This window comes from Mixophyes fleayi, chromosome 6 (assembly GCF_038048845.1).
Source record: "Mixophyes fleayi isolate aMixFle1 chromosome 6, aMixFle1.hap1, whole genome shotgun sequence".
Classification (NCBI taxonomy): Eukaryota; Metazoa; Chordata; class Amphibia; order Anura; family Limnodynastidae; genus Mixophyes; species Mixophyes fleayi.
In genome coordinates this window covers 173,272,744-173,291,636 of record NC_134407.1, presented here as the reverse complement: position 1 = coordinate 173,291,636, position 18,893 = coordinate 173,272,744, and the positions used below count along the sequence as shown (strand labels likewise).

The window sequence follows — 18,893 nt, the reverse complement described above, 5'->3', positions numbered from 1 at the left end:
TACAGTCCTACTATAGCAAATGTATAGGCATATAGTTTATTATTCATGATATCTAAAATAGTGGATGACTGCGACAAAATGTGCACCAATTTCAACTTTGCCAATGAAAATCTAATTGCACTAGTAAAATCTGTTTATTAGCAGCTGAATACAATGTAGAAGAATGTATATGTACACTACTGGACTTGCTATTATTTGTATTTTCTTTAATAAGTCCATAGATATTTGTATCCATTTTGCTCTATTTTGTAATAACTGTCATATTTCCACTACAGCGGTGCATGCAGAATTATGTCTGACCTTTTTTTTTTAATACTGAACACTTTTTGGTTTGGGTGCCCAAATGCACTATTGTAGTTATGGTATCAAAATCATATGTCTAGAATATTTAAGATTTTTATGGATTTTTTTATTAATGGAATCTCATAATTATTACAAAATATAAAAGTTATTTGGTCTGGATCATAAAAATCGTTTCAAAAGTCAAAGAGTGGACAAATTATAATATATATATATATATATATATATATATATATATATATATATATATAGTGTGAAAGAAAAAAAGGGCGCTTCTTTAAATTAATGAAATGTGTACAAATGTATAAAATCATTTGAAACGGCAGCCAAGGACAAATAGGACCAATGTGCAAGTGCAAATAAAAGAAAAATGTTGTCCGGCGCCCAGAAACAAACAGAATTTAAAAATCACTGTGTCAGCATAAACATAAAGGAGAATTTTGTACACAATATATATATATATATATATATATATATGTGTGTGTACGTTAAAAAAGTAAAGAAAAATTCTTATTACTGCTCAATCCCAACAACTTGCATTGCATTACATAAATGTATTAACATTTGTGGGCAAAATTTTTGCTTTGTATGCAGCAAGTAAAAAATATTTACCTAGATAAACATAAAGCAAACATTTGTCCATTAAATAGATCAAATATTCTCTCTGGTAGAGGTGTAATAATGACTCTTATTTTGCATTTATTCACCATTGCTCCAGGAATACTATTGCATGATTTTGCATTAATCCATATGTTGCAGCTATATTACTAAAATATCTTTAAAAGGGTGATGAAATTATATTTATTATTGATGACATAAGATAAAAGATATATCAGTGAGAGAATTTGCCGCTCTAATTCAAAAAATGCATCTCTCGTACATTGGTCACCTTCCACCACCCAACTTTTCTCCACCCAAATGTGCTAACTTTACAAATTGTGCACAGTCATTGCTTAGTGTCTGCACGTCAGGTTTGCAGTACAAGTTCTGTGGAAGTATGATAGCAACTAGGACCTGGGCTATGGCCAATGCAATATGTTTCATCTGTATTTGTAGAGATGTGGCAGAATTTGCATTTTTTAAAGTGACAATGTACAGAAAGTGATTTGCTTTAAAATATTATATGCTTTGTACAACTAATTGCTTAGTGATACAAGAGTATGCCCAAGTCTAAGATTGTTAGAAAAAGGATGTTACTTACTGTTAAACCAATGGTGGCCACACATGGGCAAATCTGCTAGTCCCAACCATTTGGTCCTATTGCTGAATGAATAGATTCCTGGCCAGTTTGGCCACACGTTGAGGGTCAAATTGCACAGGTTTGGTTGTCTGTTTATCAGGCCTATTGACATATTTTGATTAGGTTAGCAGTTAGTTTTCGACTAACCCAGCAATATCGGGGCAATTTGGTTAAAAATGATTACATTGCCTGATTGGATCACTCCATTTTATTGTCAGCTTGGGTTGTCAACCTTTTCCATGGAATTTATTTTAATGGGACTCATCACTACTCTGCTTTCTCTTAGTTCAATGAAACAGGTGCTGCTATAACATAAGCTTGTCTCTTTAGCTTTTCTGCGTATGACACTTATCTCACTGTCATTAAATACGATTTCTGCTCAGTCGGTTGTTGCATTAATAATATTAGTCCTTCTCAAAACAATCAACAGGTGTTATATACTGGTCAGGGTTGCCAAACCTTAGAAATTTTGTTCACTGACAATTCTTTAAAAGTTTAGGGAACATTCAATTGCCAACGACGCGATGCGCAGGCATCAAGGAGATGTCTGGCTGCGCACATTGGCGGCTATTGCGGTAGGAATCAATGCTCATTTTTCTTTGCACCTCTATGGAGTGTGAGGAAAAATGAGCAGAGTCTCAAACCCTAACATCGGCGCAATGTGTTTCTACGGATGTTCCGAAAGACAGCTTGCGTCAATCTGAATCTCCTCCTTAGTGTTAATTTTTTTACTGGCCTTTTCTGTACTTTATTAAAAGGGAAAATAGCATAGGAAAATGGGATCCTGGCACTGATAAAAGGAGGTTCAGAACCATATTCAGACCCAAAATAATGGTGGTGTGAATGGTATGCAGAATTTACTGCCGGCTGGTAAACATGATACTGTTTAAATTGATTAAATTACTCTGATAGCTGTGTATTAATTAGGCATTTTCTGTTGGGAGCACTAGAAGAGATTGAGACAGGGACCTGAGCCACAATTTTACTTTTTGAGTAGTGTTCTTTATAAGTTGATGTCTATGACTGTCTGTTACATAACATATTGTTCTACAATATGACACGTTATTTTAAATAAATTTTCAGAATGCAGTCATATAACTGAAGCTGATTGGTGAAGATTGTTTTGAGCATTGCTAGTGCTGGGTGTGGTGTGGGATTCCCTCGCAGAGTAGGGAGTTCCCTGCAACTGCAAGGTCTTATCAAACAAAAACACAGAGTGGTCTGGGAAAGAGAGATCCAATAAAGATACGGTAGCTATTAGTACAGTGAGACAACTATATAAACTCAAAAGCAAGTTTTGATCTCTTTATGATCTGGGGGTAAATGTATCAAGCTGAGAGTTTTCCGGCGGGTTTGAAAAGTGGAGATGTTGCCTATAGCAACCAATCAGATTCTAGCTATCATTTTGTAGAATGTACTACATAAATGATAGCTAGAATCTGATTGGTTTTTCAAACCCGCCGGAAAACTCTCAGCTTGATACATTTACCCCCCGGTGTGTTATACAAGAAAATAGAATACAGGAAAGCACAAAGTATATTAAAAGCAAGGGCTTCCACATGGAATTAGGTCATGCAGTCAGGACTTTAATTTATGCTAACTGTTAGCATGTCTTCAAAAAAAAACAAAAAAACGTCAGTGACATTAAAGGGTGGCTAATCCTGGGTACTCCTCCCTCTAACGTCTTATCTCTGGAATATGGTTAAATATGTATTCTACTGGGGAGGTTTGCACTGTAAATCTGCTGTTCAGTGCAATCTTGCACAGTAGGGTTTATTTCTACATGGTAATTTCCAGGGTACACAGTAATGATGTGACGCATTTGCCATAGGAACGGAAATAAAAGCAAAACTAAAAGGGCAATGACTGGCACATTAATTTACAGAGGGACCACAGCTGGGATGCAGTATACAAACTCCTTATTTCTGCTGCTTTTTAGGCAGAGCAAGAAGTTCAGTTGTGCAGCATATGTACTGTATTCATACGATCATGCTAATCAGTGACTCAACACATATACCAGAATAATACATAATCACCAGTATATGTAGTACATTAGTGGTGTTAAAAACCTTTAATACTTGTGTCCACCAAATTCAGATTCCTGGTAGTTCTAGAACTAGAGAATTACTGGTAATTGATTAAGGCAACTGTTTTAAGTTCTAGTTAAATATGTTTGAGACATATATGTGACAATATGTAACATACTGTAGCCTAACAGTTTAAATAACAGTCTGGAAGCCAAGTGGCAGAGTGCTTACAGACACTTATGTTGGACCAATAGCTTATGCTTCTCCCTTGACCATGTCATTCCATTTTCCTCTCTGCACAGGTTTCACTCATTGTGTTATGTTCAAGTTGGGCTCTGGAGCAGTCAGGGAAATAACCAGTTGAAAATGACATCTAAAGAGTCTGTGAGTGAAACCAGTCCCAGACATACATGGGCGTTGTTTCTTCCCTCACCTTTCATTAAAGAAAAACTGTATAACGAACATAAAATACACAGGCAGAATAAAGAACAAGAACAGATGCCCTTGTGCAATACCACTATCCTTATTTTATGCAAATTCTGCTATGCCCAAGAATACCTTAGGAAAATTCAAGGGGAACTTAAGACTGTAAAATATAACTCATATTTGGCACTGGTAAAAAAGTGTATACAAAAAGAGATGGGAAGGAATAATAAACCAATAAACTGAATTTTTCATATATGAAATCATGATGGTAAAATATATTATTTAGTGTTATTCTGACTGTTCACCTCCCCACCCCTTTACAAACAACTGAAGCTACTCCCACATTTTTATGACAGTGTCCTAATGGGATCTGATGTAAGTCACACAGCTGTGTCTGCAGGCATTTACCTTGCTGTGAGATCAGTGGATTGGCCAAGTTTATGAATCAACTTATCTAAACAATGCATTTTTACAGAACAGGTCAGCCCCTATCTGTCTGCTTACTTAGAGAAGCACATTTCTTTAAGCAGATTTTTATAAGGCGAAACAAAAGGTCTGAAACACTGTACATAGAGAAGACGGTAAAACAGGACATTACAATAATGGCAAAAAACAGTGCACTACAAAATAGGCAAAACATAAAAGACATAACAAACGAATAGCCAAAACCATCAGGAAATTAAGTATTCAGCAGGGAAAAGTCCTTTAGGATGACTAGAGGAGGGAAAACAATTAGTACAATCACAGGAGTGTGGGTGCAGCAAGCAGGATCAGAGCCACTGGCTGAGGATAGATGGGAAGACACAGGTGAGATGATGGCAGGGGCTGGCTGGGCTGTGGGGCAGGAAGGCATCTGCCCCCCGGACCAGTCCCATAGTGGGCTGCCTTGGACTGGGTCACTGGGCCGCCTGCTTTTTCTTTCCTTTAAAATGTTCCTACTAGGCTGCTGAGTTGAGTTTTACCCCTGGGCTAAAATGATGAAGGACACAATGGAAGAGGGCCCTGCTTACAATCTAAATAGGAGAGGTAGAAAAACAAAATGACACAGAAGGAATAATGCAGTGTGAAGAGGGGAGTAAGGGTGGGTTAGGAGGAGAGCTGGAAGGCTTTGAGGAAGAAATGGCTTTTGAGAACATGTTTGGAGGCTTAGACGGATGTGACGCCATTCATCTCCCATGGACCTCTCCCTATTATATTCTGCTCAACAAGTCATAGCCTTTGATATCTTGAAGGTTTTTGTAAATACAAGTATTGTGGGTAAAATGTATGGATATAAGAACAAGAGACCCATGATTTTACTGATGACATTCTCGCTTTGAATGATTTACTTGACTATGGTAGTCTTGAAATCTCCATGGACACTTGATAAAAAAAAAGTCAATGCTAACTTCTGTCCTATTGGCCCAAGCCTTGATCTAAGCCTAATGCATAATTCCTAACAGACTCAGCTTCCCATCTCAAATACTAAAATTGTATGACACTTTCACACAGAGTAATCTATACCACTGGAGAAAATAAATAATAAAGAACACATACTTTTCATTTGGGTTCCATTTACAAGCTACTCTTGAGGCAAAGGGAGCAACTAATATGATGTTTGTCCTTCGCTTACAAATTCTTAATACATTTTAATACATTACTGTATAACTTCCAACTCTCCAGTTAAGTAGGAAGAGAACCACAACCACCGGCAAATACAAATATTATAGATGAATAGGCACTAACTTTAACATGGGATTATTCTTACTCTCATACACGTATTTCTACCGTTTCCTTTTCAAGCTCAACTACGATAAAGATTTGGAAGCAACCATGGATATTGGAAGTTTTGGAGACCCGGATACAACCATAGGTAGCGATGACCGTAAGTAACAGGGCTATTTGGCATAACAAACTTTCCAAAAGTAATAAAACATACCAAAAATATAAAAAAATAATGATATATATATATATAGTGAGAGAGAGAGAGAGATTCCATATAAAAATTGAATGTAATCCTATATAGCTATAGCTATGACGGTCTTTTTTTAGGGGGGGGGGGTCTTTTTATTCTTATTTCCTAACAATGGATAGTATACATGTCAAATCAGGATTTGAGCATTTTAAATAATTAACACGAAAATATTTGTGTATGACAAACTGTGTGTATACATATATATATATATATATATATATATATATATATATATATATATATATATATATATATATAATTTCATATTGCCTCAAAGTATTGAATTATTTATAAGGTAGTGTAACCAGATATGGATCAATAGCCAGATCCTTCAATTGTAGGGTGGGGATGCAGGTGGAGATAATTACATGTGCTTTACACTAAGTGCATCTATACACATAATAAGTAACACTGTATTGGAACACAGCATTGGCCAGTTATAATGCTATTTAACTACTATCTCTGAATGTATATCATCATATGCATAATATGATCAGACACTGCAACTATAATATTTTTAAAACTGAGTTGTGCTGGCCAGGTATTGTGGATGAATTTTCCCATAATCAATCATCATGCACCCAATGTGCGCATGGTGATTTGTCCATCCTACCCTCCTCCATTATTTTGCTGAGGGAAAAATGGTGGACTAGGTAGTAACAAAGAAAATTTACAAAAAAACCCTTAATTAAATATGGAAGATTTCCATTACACATCAGTTCCAGAACTGCTGTTGTTCTACTGTCCGATTATAGTAAGATGTATATCAAACAGAACATGGAGCCAACGTGCTTTTTATTGCATGTCCAGTGGATGTCTTAACGATACGACAGTTGCAATGAGCAGCGCGGTCGGTCATCCACATTGTCATTCTCTTCTCAGAATGAGTTTAAAACTTTGTAATTAAGTGGTTTGTTGGATGGTGATAGCTTCATATGGAAGGGGCATATCTGTTATTGGTTCTGCACATCAGGACATAATACGGCATAGTCTTTGCTTTGTGCAGGCCTAAGCCATCAGGTGGAGAAGAGGAGGTCCAAACTGTACAAATTTTTTAGGTGAGTTTCATGTGAAATCATGTCTGCTTGCCCTGGTTACCATATGTTATTAGATTGGAAATGGTCTCTGACGGCCCAGGGTACCATTTGTTCCTCATCTGGAAACCATGTCTACCTGCCCTGCTACCATGTTTCCCTAGTCTGGAAACCATTTCTGGCTGCACTGGCTACCATGTCCCCCCCTTCTAGAAACAATGTCTGCCTGTCCTGCTACCATGTTTCCTTAGTCTGAAAACTATGTCTGGCTGCACTGGTTACCATACCCACCCCCCTTCTGGAAACAATGTCTACCTGTCCTGCTATCATGTTTCCCTAGTCTCATAACCATATCTGGCTGCACTGGTTACTATGTCCCTCCCCCCTTCTGGAAACAATGTCTGCCTGCCATGCTACCATGTTTCCTTAGTCTGAAAACCATGTCTGGCTGCACTGGTTACCATGTCCTTCCTCCCCTTCTGGAAACAATGTCTACCTGTCCTGCTACCTTATCTCCCTAGTCTGGAAACCACCCTTCTCTCCTCCAACCATGTCTCCATTGTCATGACTGTCTGAACTTTTAAGTCACCCATACATGAGCAGTTGCAAGTATATTGCTGTTTAATTTAGCCACAAGTGACCAAATAGAAAAGATCTAGATGCTAGGTAATCACGCAATTTGATCACTCATGGCCAAGTGGTAGCAGGTGGCTGACAAGATTCTTCTTTCAATTGGAATTAATTGTCCTTGGCCTGTATAGGCAGCTTTCACTTTCTGAAGATCAAAAAGACATGCATTTCTGTCTTGTTTACTATGGTAAAGTGAGATCATCTGACCTCATAACCATATAGCTACAAGATTGGTGCTTTGTTCCTATGGAATTGGGATTTGCAAAATATGTGGTTCATGTCCGTGATGATGGCATCTAATAACTAAATACCATAGAAAAAAAACAATAGAAATAAAACTTTTCAAGTGCTAGTTGTTCTTCTGTAAGGTTGGCTGAATGTAGAATCGATCAATGTTGGTCATTTGTGGCTCTTTACAAGGGTTGCAGCTTTTGCTGTAAACCCCTCTCTTTTTCATTAAATGGGGAAGATGTATTTTGAGGTCCTTTTTTTTAAAAAAAAAACAAAAAACGATACTACAATCTTCCGCTCTCCTCCTGCGAGTCTGTTTTTCAGACAGTCAACTTATTGGGGGATCCACGGATCATATAATCTGGAAAGGAGGAGGCGGATGGAAGACGGAGGGCAGGGCGGACGATACCATGAAAACAGAAGTAGGTGGCTACAGACATTCTGTCCTATTTCCATGGTACAAGTGGCTTTCTACGGACTTATAGGGGATTGTATATGTTTGGGAATTGTAGTTGGACAATAACTGGTGAACTATAACTTCATTTAGGGTTTGTAAGCTCAGATGCTGCTTGCTATGTGCTCACTGTACTTTCCTGCTGATCATTGATCCCTCACATTCAGTACACACTGACAGACCAGCAATGCAGCTTGGCAGACCAGGATCAAATCTTGTGTCAGTGTTTATTACCAGCACTGTCATCACTATTTGAAACGTAATTTAAGCTGCAGTAAAAACAGGTCAGGTGGAACATGCAGTGGGCACATAATCATCGCTTCTATGTATGTACCGTGAATAATAATTTAGGTCAGTGCTGTCAAGTATGTTAATAAACAAACCCATTTTAGGTTGTAAATGCGGCTTAAATATTTTTTTTTAAAATGCTGCATCTGTCCCCCTGTTCTGCCTTATGTGATAACCTGAGTGCAAAATGTAATTATTTACCTTAAGGAAGAGCACCAGCAAGGCTTTGAGTAGAGTCATACAAGCATCTTTAAACGCCCCATTTTCCACTTAGAAAAACATAGCATTTGCAGCCCAAGTACGGACATGGTATAATCAACAGAAACTGCAGCTCTGCTGTCATATAACATTACTTTGGGACTCATCAATAAACCCCTTTCTCCAGCAATACTGCTGATTTTTTTTTTTTTATTGCAGCTTATCAGTAAGGGTTAACTTATCAATTCGCCAGGCCAGTCTCTACTGATAGGCTGTCTGCATGTCTGCTTGCAAAACTACTAGCTACAGCTACACAAACATATACACAGATACTGCCATGCATTCTGTTTTGACAGAACAGACATACATGAATGTGAACATGCTGTATGGTGAATGTCATAAGTGATTCACTAACATTTTTTTAAAGGTGCAAATCAACCAATCGTTAATTAGCTTTAATTCGTTCAGCACAAGTTGGACATGAAAGCAAATGATTGACTGTTATGGATTTATTGCAAATTTGAACAATGTTAGTATATATAGCACTCATGAAAAGCAACCCACGTTTTCCCTGTTTGATATATTTATCTGTACAAGTACAGGGGCGCACGCAGGATTGTCAGGGGGGGGTTCCCCCATACCAAAAAAAAAAAAAAACACGCGAGAGAGCTGCTGCACATGCGCAGCGGCTCCGTTTCAGCAGCACTGTACTATACAACAGCCGCGGCGCTGTCAAAGAAGCGTCCGCCACGGTGCTGTATACAATACAGCACCGCTGCGGACACTTCTTTGACAGCGCCGCGGCTGCTGTATAGTACAGTGCCGCTATGGTGGGCACTTAGCAGAGGGGCGGGGGGGTTTCTGGAGATCCAGAAACCCCCCCTGCGTGCGCCACTGAAGTACTAAAAACACTAATTTTAAGGTGTTTATCCCAACTCATATTGGTGGCTGCTACAGATCTCATTGTGCTAAAATCATCTTGAAAGTGCCCTGAGAATGTCCTGTGCCTGATATTATCTGAGGACCTCTGGCTAATCAAAGATTACCTGGATATTGTCAGCATTTATCACATTTCTAACCTTATCCATAGCATATGCACTAAAATATTAGCTATAACTAGTTGTAACTCACCATACATCACTCTGACCTGCACCAGTCTTGGATTCACCTGAGTTTATCATAGTAATCCCAAAAGCACGATCTGGTGTTAGTGCAGGCCCTCAGGCCACGTTTCCATACCACTTGTGTATAGTATATTTCATTTATCTTTCTCTAGGTGGTAGAGAAGTTACCAAAAACTTGACAAACAGGGTTCAATGAAAATACATATATATAGCCCTCTTAGTTTTCTTCATACATCTAAGAAGTGCTATTACTTTCTAGTGTCAATTTGTGAAAATAAATCAGATGTGCTGTTAAAATACATTTATCTTAGTGATCCCTACACCAAATGCATAGTGCTATTCATACTGGCAACGATTACAAATCCAATGTTCTCACAGTTTTGCTAGGGGATGTTTGTAACCTCTGCACTTGTGAAGAGTAAATATGCTTTGGCGTAGGGATCGATGACCCCCGAATATTGTAGTAGTGCTATTATCACTGCTGTGTTTAATTTAAAATGGGATGCTGAAAAAAAATGTATGAAACATGTTAAAGGGCTCCTCTAGGGGCATACTCTCTGGCACTAGCTATGCACCCACGTAACTTTCAGACTGAGCTGCTGTCATTTAATTAGCCCGATATCTAAGTTGGTTACACTCAGGCCACTTGACATGAGATAATTGGGGGATATTTAACAAAGCCCCTGTTCCAGGACAAAAGTGCCAAAAATTCTGCACAAAAAAAAGTTAATTATTCATAACTGAAAATGCACTATTTGACCTGTTTTTGCAAGTGTTGAGATTTTCTTGAATTCTGTCTCTCAAAGGGGGTATAGCTTCATAGTGCCCAATCTTACGACATATTTACCAATAAGGCAACATTACTGAGTTTCGCATTATAGTGCTGATATAGGGCATGTGCTAAAAGGTCTTTAAACAAAATGATAGAAGGTCTTTATCAGTTCCTGAAATATAGAGAAGATCAACACTTCCCTTTGTTGGAATCAACACTGCACAGAAATCTCAACTTAAATATTGTGTATAATATACTTGAACTTTGTTATGTATTTAATTATACAATCCTATAGAATTTTGATTTTTCTTGTATTTTGTATTGATGATCCTCTTTTTAGTTTGTGCTAAGCTTGAACAACAATAATAACAGTGACACCTATAAGGAGTAAAATGGCCAACTAGCAATAAAAATTCTGTGTCAGGGAATCACCATACCAAACCAATGTTGATAAGAGACTCTTACCGTACATTACTATGGAACAAATGTCAAAGTTCACTATTTTATTTCACACAACATACTGCATTTTTATTTTGCATCCTAAAAATATCAGACATTAACATTTTTGGGAGTGCCCAATAAGAGAGAGCCTGGTTAGCCTGCAGTACTGAGATTATCTATACACTACATCCAGCATGTTTTCCAATTTATATACTGTATATGTATACACAAAGCATGTTTACACAGAGGACATACGCTATAATCCAGGGAATTTATAACCTGTCCTCAGCATCAGTTTACAGGTCAAGTGTAATGAATACCAAAGAGAGGTCCCAGGTGAACTAATCACTTATTCATTCATTCATTCCCCTATTCTCTCATCAGGGGCTCAACCTAGTACACCCATATAATATGTCCTGTTATTGTGTCCAGGTGACAGGTATGATATACAACTATTGTAATCAGGTGTATGCTACTCTGAGGCAGCAGGATTTGGAGGCAACAAAATCTAGGAAACTAATTTAAAAAATGCTAGTCTAGTCGCTTATGTCTAAATTAGAAGTGTTACTTGTCCATTAAGCATTGGTTAAATAATCTAGTGTCAAGTTGTATAAATATACTGCACTTGCCAAAACAAGACATACAATACTGCTACAATACTGAATATAACTCGTCTACCTCTATTTTAGCGGAGTGCATGGCACAATTATTTTATTCTTTTATATGGCTAGACTGCAGGCAGCTCTTTTTTTCTTCTGCTTATTTTGCTGGTATAGGGTTACTAAACCAGTCATGTAAATTCAGACACCTATGTAATAATCAGCTGTAATGCAATGACTTCACATGGATACTGCATGTCTGCAGTTTTTACTACACAGCTATGATTTGCCATGTAAATGCAAACACCTACATATTACATAAACTGCATGACTGCACTCAGGCCGTTCATGAGAAATGTTAGGACCCAATACACATGAAGGGCACCCTCCTTCCTTTCCTCCACACACCATTTTTCCTCAGCCTGCTATTTAGCTCCTCCCCTAACTCCACCTCATCAATTATTATGTAAATGCAGGAAATTTAACTGGAATAAAGTTTGTTAGCATAACATGAACAAAAGATTTGGGGTCTGATTATTATTATTATGTAGCAATAAGGCTCATTTTTTAATTGCTGCTTATCAATAAAATATTGCAGGGGCAGCTGAGCGATACTCAGCTGTCTTGGCAATACTGGCCCAGAGCTGTAAGGGTTAACTGACCATTAAGCTAAGCAAATCTGGGGCCGCTATGCGTATATGTGACCTGTTTCATGCATGTGCAGTGCAGTTGAAAGCACAGACTTGCGTTATTGCCGGCCATAGGGCTTTTTTGCCCTATGATAAATATATCCCTTGAAGATTTATTTGTTTACATAAGGCTTCAAACTTCCTATAGCACATACTCATATATACACATTAAACGCTATGTACCTTCATTCTACTACTATTCATTTAGTGCTGGTGGTTGTAATCTCCATCTGTTCTCCCCCCGCCCTCCTATACTTTTCTCTCCTCACTCCTTCCACCCTCCAGTTCTCTCTCCCCCACTCCTTGCACTCCCCCCTGTTCTCTCTCCCATAATCCTTCCACCCCCCAATTCTCTCTCAAACCCCTTCCACCCTCCAGGTGTTCTCTCCCTCACTTCTTCCACCCTCCAGTTCTCTCTGCCTTACTCCTTCCACCCTCCAGTTCTCTCTCCACCACTCCATGCACACTCCAGTTCTCTCTGCCCCACTCCTTTCACCCTCCAGTTCTCTCTGCCCCACTCCTTCCACCCTCCAGTTCTCTCCACCCCCACTCCTTCCACCCTCCAGTTCTCTCCACCCCGACTCCTTTCACCCTCCACTTCTCTCCACCCCCACTCCTTCCACCCACCACTTCTCTCCACCCCCACTCCTTCCACCCACCAGTTCTCTCTCCCCCACTCCTTCCACACTCCAGTTCTCTCTCCCCCACTCCTTACACACTCCAGTTCTCTCTCCCCCACTCCTTCCACACTCCAGTTCTTTCTGCCCCACTCCTTCCACCCTCCACTTCTCTCCACCCCCACTCCTTCCACCCGCCAGTTCTCTCTCCCCCACTCCTTCCACACTCCAGTTCTCTCTCCCCCACTCCTTCCACACTCCAGTTCTCTCTGCCTTACTCCTTTCACCCTCCAGTTCTCTCTGCCCCACTCCTTCCACCCTCCAGTTCTCTCTGCCCCACTCCTTCCACCCTCCACTTCTCTCCACCCCCACTCCTTCCACCCTCCAGTTCTCTCTGCCCCACTCCTTCCACCCTCCAGTTCTCTCTGCCCCACTCCTTCCACCCTCCAGTTCTCTCTGCCCCACTCCTTCCACACTCCAGTTCTCTCCACCCCCACTCCTTCCACCCTCCACTTCTCTCCACCCCCACTCCTTCCACCCACCAGTTCTCTCTCCCCCACTCCTTCCACACTCCAGTTCTCTCTCCCCCACTCCTTCCACACTCCAGTTCTCTCTGCCTTACTCCTTCCACCCTCCAGTTCTCTCTGCCCCACTCCTTCCACCCTCCACTTCTCTCCACCCCCACTCCTTCCACCCTCCACTTCTCTCCACCCCCACTCCTTCCACCCGCCAGTTCTCTCTCCCCCACTCCTTCCACACTCCAGTTCTCTCCCCCCCACTCCTTCCACACTCCAGTACTCTCTGCCCCACTCCTTTCACCCTCCAGTTCTCTCTGCCCCACTCCTTCCACCCTCCAGTTCTCTCTCCCCCACTCCTTGCACCCCCCCCAGTTCTCTCTCCCATACTCCTTCCACCCTCCAATTCTCTCTCCACCACTCCATGCACACTCCAGTACTCTCTGCCCCACTCCTTCCACCCTCCAGTACTCTCTGCCCCACTCCTTCCACCCTCCAGTTCTCTCTGCCCCACTCCTTCCACCCTCCAGTTCTCTCTGCCCCACTCCTTCCACCCTTCAGTTCTCTCCACCCCCACTCCTTTCACCCTCCAGTTCTCTCCACCCCCACTCCTTTCACCCTCCAGTTCTCTCCACCCCCACTCCTTTCACCCTCCAGTTCTCTCCACCCCCACTCCTTCCACACTCCAGTTCTCTCTCCCCCACTCCTTCCACACTCCAGTTCTCTCTCCCCCACTCCTTCCACACTCCAGTTATCTCCACCCCCACTCCTTCCACACTCCAGTTCTCTCCACCCCCACTCCTTCCACACTCCAGTTCTCTCCACCCCCACTCCTTCCACACTCCAGTTCTCTCCACCCCCATTCCTTTCACACTCCAGTTCTCTCCACCCCCACTCCTTCCACACGCCAGTTCTCTCCACCCCCCACTCCTTCCACACTCCAGTTCTCTCCACCCCCCACTCCTTCCACACTCCAGTTCTCTCCACCCCCATTCCTTCCACACTCCAGTTCTCTCCACCCCCACTCCTTCCACACGCCAGTTCTCTCCACCCCCCACTCCTTCCACACTCCAGTTCTCTCCACCCCCCACTCCTTCCACACTTCAGTTCTCTCCACCCCCACTTCTTCCACACTCCAGTTCTCTCCACCCCCCACTCCTTCCACACTCCAGTTCTCTCCACCCCCACTCCTTTCACCCTCCAGTTCTCTCCACCCCCACTCCTTTCACCCTCCAGTTCTCTCCACCCCCACTCCTTCCACACTCCAGTTCTCTCTCCCCCACTCCTTCCACACTCCAGTTCTCTCTCCCCCACTCCTTCCACACTCCAGTTATCTCCACCCCCACTCCTTCCACACTCCAGTTCTCTCCACCCCCACTCCTTCCACACTCCAGTTCTCTCCACCCCCACTCCTTCCACACTCCAGTTCTCTCCACCCCCATTCCTTTCACACTCCAGTTCTCTCCACCCCCACTCCTTCCACACGCCAGTTCTCTCCACCCCCCACTCCTTCCACACTCCAGTTCTCTCCACCCCCCACTCCTTCCACACTCCAGTTCTCTCCACCCCCATTCCTTCCACACTCCAGTTCTCTCCACCCCCACTCCTTCCACACGCCAGTTCTCTCCACCCCCCACTCCTTCCACACTCCAGTTCTCTCCACCCCCCACTCCTTCCACACTTCAGTTCTCTCCACCCCCACTTCTTCCACACTCCAGTTCTCTCCACCCCCCACTCCTTCCACACTCCAGTTCTCTCCACCCACACTCCTTCCACTCTCTAGTTCTCTCTCCCCCACTTCTTCCACCCTCCAGTTCTCTCTCCCCCACTCCTTCCAACCTCCCGTTCTCTCTCCCCAATTCCTTCCACCCTCCAGTTGTTCTCTCCCCCACTTTTTGCACCTTTCAGTTGTTCTCTTCCCCGCTTCTTGCAATCTCCAGTTCTCTCTCCCCCAAGTGGTTCTATCTACCTCCTCTTCCAGATTTCTCTCCCCATTCCTCACTTTTCCAGTTCATCCCACATCTCCAGTTTTCTCTCACCTATTCCGTCCACCTTCCAGTTCTCTCAGGTAGTTTTTTTTTTTTTTACCTCCCCTGCATTTCTCTCTACCATCTCCTTTTTTTTTTTTAACCACCTGCAGCTGTCTCTACCCCTCCCAACCCCTGCAGTTCTCTCTACCCTCCCAACCCCATGCAGTTCTCTACCTCCTTCCTAACCACCTGCAGTTTTTTCTACCCCCCTCCTTACCCCTGCACTTCTCTCTACCACCTCCTTTTTTTCTTTTTACTACCTGCAGGTGTCTCTACCCCTCCTAACCCCATGCAGTTCTCTCTACCCCCCTCACCCTACAGTTCTCTACCCCCTTCCAAACCACCTGCAGTTTTTCTACCCCCTCCTTTCCCCATGCAGTCCTCATTTGCCTTCGCTAGAGACTCCTGTCTGAGCAGCATTGCGGCATCATTAAATCACATCATGACTGCGACTCTGAAGAAAAATGTAAAAAAAAAAAGCCACAACCCTGTGTAATACTGCAGTAATAAAAATAACAATAACAACTTACTGTAATTCTTATTATTGTGCTATTTCTATAATAATAGTATATAGCATATCCCTAGGATGGATGGAGTTAAAGCCATGGGCCCCAGTACAGCTCTGAGCCTGGGCACAAATTATAATCACTGGTCAATGCCCCATACCAATGTACGCCCTGTCCCCCCACCTGATGGTAACTATAACTGCACTACAATATGTTACAAACCTGAATAGTAAAAACCACCATTATTTACTGTAGTACAGTGGCTAGCATTGCTGACTTTCAGCGCTGGCGCCATGGGTTCTATTTGTGGTAGGCAGAATGTATAAAAACCTTTCTTCTACTGAGATACAAGCTAAATTATTCCATCAGTTATGATTGTGACACGTGAATTTTTACAGGTTTCATACTTTAGAGCAGTGATGGACAACATCTCAGAGTCATCCCCTCCACTCAAATCTCCCTCACTGTCAATAACACCACAATTTCCTCAGTCTCCCAAGCTTGCTGCCGTGGTGTAACACTAAATTCCGCCCTCTGCTTTATTCCTCTCTCCCAGATCCTGTCACAAGCAACAATTGCGATAGAGGGCAATGGAAGGACCCACCAGCTGTAGAATGTACAACCCTTCCTAACAAACCTTCTACAGCTGGCGGGTTCTTCCATTGCCCCCTTAACAGCACAAATGTAACTGTCGCACTTGAAAGTGACATAAATCTCTGTGCCGGTATCTTCACCTATGGCAATTGTTGCTTGTCAGTCTGAATTTCCTGTATGTCGCAAATGACAGCAGTCGTGATTACCATGTTGGGGTAAGTCTTGTCAGAATTACCTTCTTCGCACTGTCGTACCCCTGGCCAGACTCACTCAGCCTTCAAATCTTTAGATGCTTTCTGAAAACATATCTCTTTATTAGAACTTACCCTACTCCCACCTATACTACCCACACCAATGCACCATAACAACTGTCCCAATCTGAGCCACACTCATTCCTCTAGTTTCAGCTGTGCCCTCTTCCAATTAGAATGTAAGCTCTCTTATAAGCAGGATCTTCTATAACCTTTGTTTTCATGTCTGCATTTATTTTGTCAACCTTGCATGTCCTTGTTTTATGCATGTTTTGTTATCCCCACTATCCAGCGGTGAGAAACACTGTGGCACTTTACAAATGATACAATGGTTATAATAATGTCTTGCTGGTCCTTTTCCCTGCTTTATGCCCCACCGAGCTTCACCTATCCCCAGCTTTTAAAAAAATAAGTGAATGGCGAGGCTGAAGTGTGTTTTAGGGAAAGTGGGAGGTCTTAGAGGCATTTTGGGCTAAATGGGGTTCTAATGGCATCTGGGGGTGTTTTGAGTGAGTGTGTAGTTTGAGCGGTATGTGGAGGCTATGGAAAGGGAATGTGGTGTCTCTTTCTTTCATTAAAATGTATCATTTAAACGTATTACTTAGATTAAGGGTATTGTGTGGCCCTCTTGAAGGGTGGCACAAACAAGGCTTTTGCCTTACGCCAAGACAGACGTGGTGTAGAACAGTCACAAGGTCCTAGTCAGAGGACATTTATAAAAACTGCCAATGCGTTTTGTTTAATATAAATATAGGGTTTTTTTGGTCCATTAGTTTTGTCCATTAAAGTACAATATGGTTAATGTTGTGTTTAGCCAAAGTCCATTTGCTAAAGTCAAAATTCATTGTTTGCAAGTAGTGCTTCCAGAGCAGATGACTTGTTTTACACATGTTGCATAGCTTCAGAACATCATGCATGGGTTAAGCAGGTATGCATGTGAGTGTTTTGCAGTGCAGCAATCTCATATTTATCAGTCTAATCTATTTTATCCAGTTCTTAAGTAAATAAGCGGTAAGATCACATAACTTCATTCCAGCCTCCTCTGGAATGCTGTTCTATGTAGGCACTACTCCTGAAAACCAATTAATCACAGGTTTAATTCCTTATCAGCAGAGGAGGGCATGTTTTTGATAGTGGAAGGGTTAAACTTATCCACTTTACCATAAGTGTTTACAGTCAGCATGGCTGAATTGCTGAGTAATTTAGTATAAACAAAGGCTGGATGAGTGACACCATAACTTGGTTATTGGGACAACTGTGAATCAGGAGGCGATTGGCCAACGCTGGGGAGAAGAGGGGGTGTTATGACATAAAGGACATGAAGTGTCACCCTGTCTTCTTCGCCCCATCTCCTCTGAGTACATTGGACAGGTGAGATAGATGTGTCTATTTTCCAACATATTGTCCACTTTCTTCATTTTTAAATATTTTCTCAAACTTAAATTTGGAGTATCTTTACTTTTTATGTTTGCTAATTTTCCTTCCACTATATTAGTCTCTCTGTGTCCAATTTGATGTTTTGCTCATAGGGCAAGGTCAAACCATTATGGTCTGTACAGGGAATCTTGTGACAAAAACAGTGGGCGACGTAAACCAACTCTACACAATTTAATGTATCTGATGATCAATTTCAGTCATGTCTTTCACAACCTCTTTTCCATAATATCAATGCCCTACACTTTTGGGGCCTGATTCGTTATGTAAAAAAATTGAGTAAGTAGTCTCCTGGACAAAACCATGTTACAATGCAAGGGGTGCAAATTAGTTTTCTGTTTTGCACATAAGTTAAATACTGTCTGTTTTTTCATGTAGCACACAAATATCGACTTTAAATTCCAGTGTACAAATAAGCTATCAAGTATTTGTGTGCTACATGAAAAAACAGAAAGTATTTTACTTACGTGCAAAATAGAAAACTAGTTTGCACCCCTTGCATTGTACCATGGTTATGTCCAGGAGACTACTTACTCAAT

General features: G+C 41.6%; 2 protein-coding genes across 6 annotated transcripts in view; one reads left to right on the top strand and one right to left on the bottom strand.

The window, feature by feature from the left end:
* The window catches only part of SLC4A1 (solute carrier family 4 member 1 (Diego blood group)), a 48,271-nt gene that overhangs the window by 174 nt on the left and 29,204 nt on the right, over positions 1-18,893 (top strand). Inside the window, exons 2-5 of one of the 4 annotated variants that reach the window (XM_075177279.1) lie at positions 3,870-3,951; positions 5,776-5,857; positions 6,954-7,005; positions 8,167-8,264. The exons of 1 other annotated variant lie outside the window; for it this stretch is intronic. In XM_075177279.1, coding sequence (XP_075033380.1) covers positions 3,934-3,951; positions 5,776-5,857; positions 6,954-7,005; positions 8,167-8,264 — 250 coding nt within the window. In that variant the 5' untranslated portion in view covers positions 3,870-3,933. The remainder of the gene's footprint in view (positions 1-3,869; positions 3,952-5,775; positions 5,858-6,953; positions 7,006-8,166; positions 8,265-18,893) is intronic. 2 more of the 4 variants (XM_075177280.1, XM_075177281.1) reach the window with 2 other exon arrangements.
* RUNDC3A (RUN domain containing 3A) overlaps positions 1-18,893 on the bottom strand; it is a 73,036-nt gene that overhangs the window by 37,310 nt on the left and 16,833 nt on the right. The gene's annotated exons all lie outside the window — the stretch shown is intronic.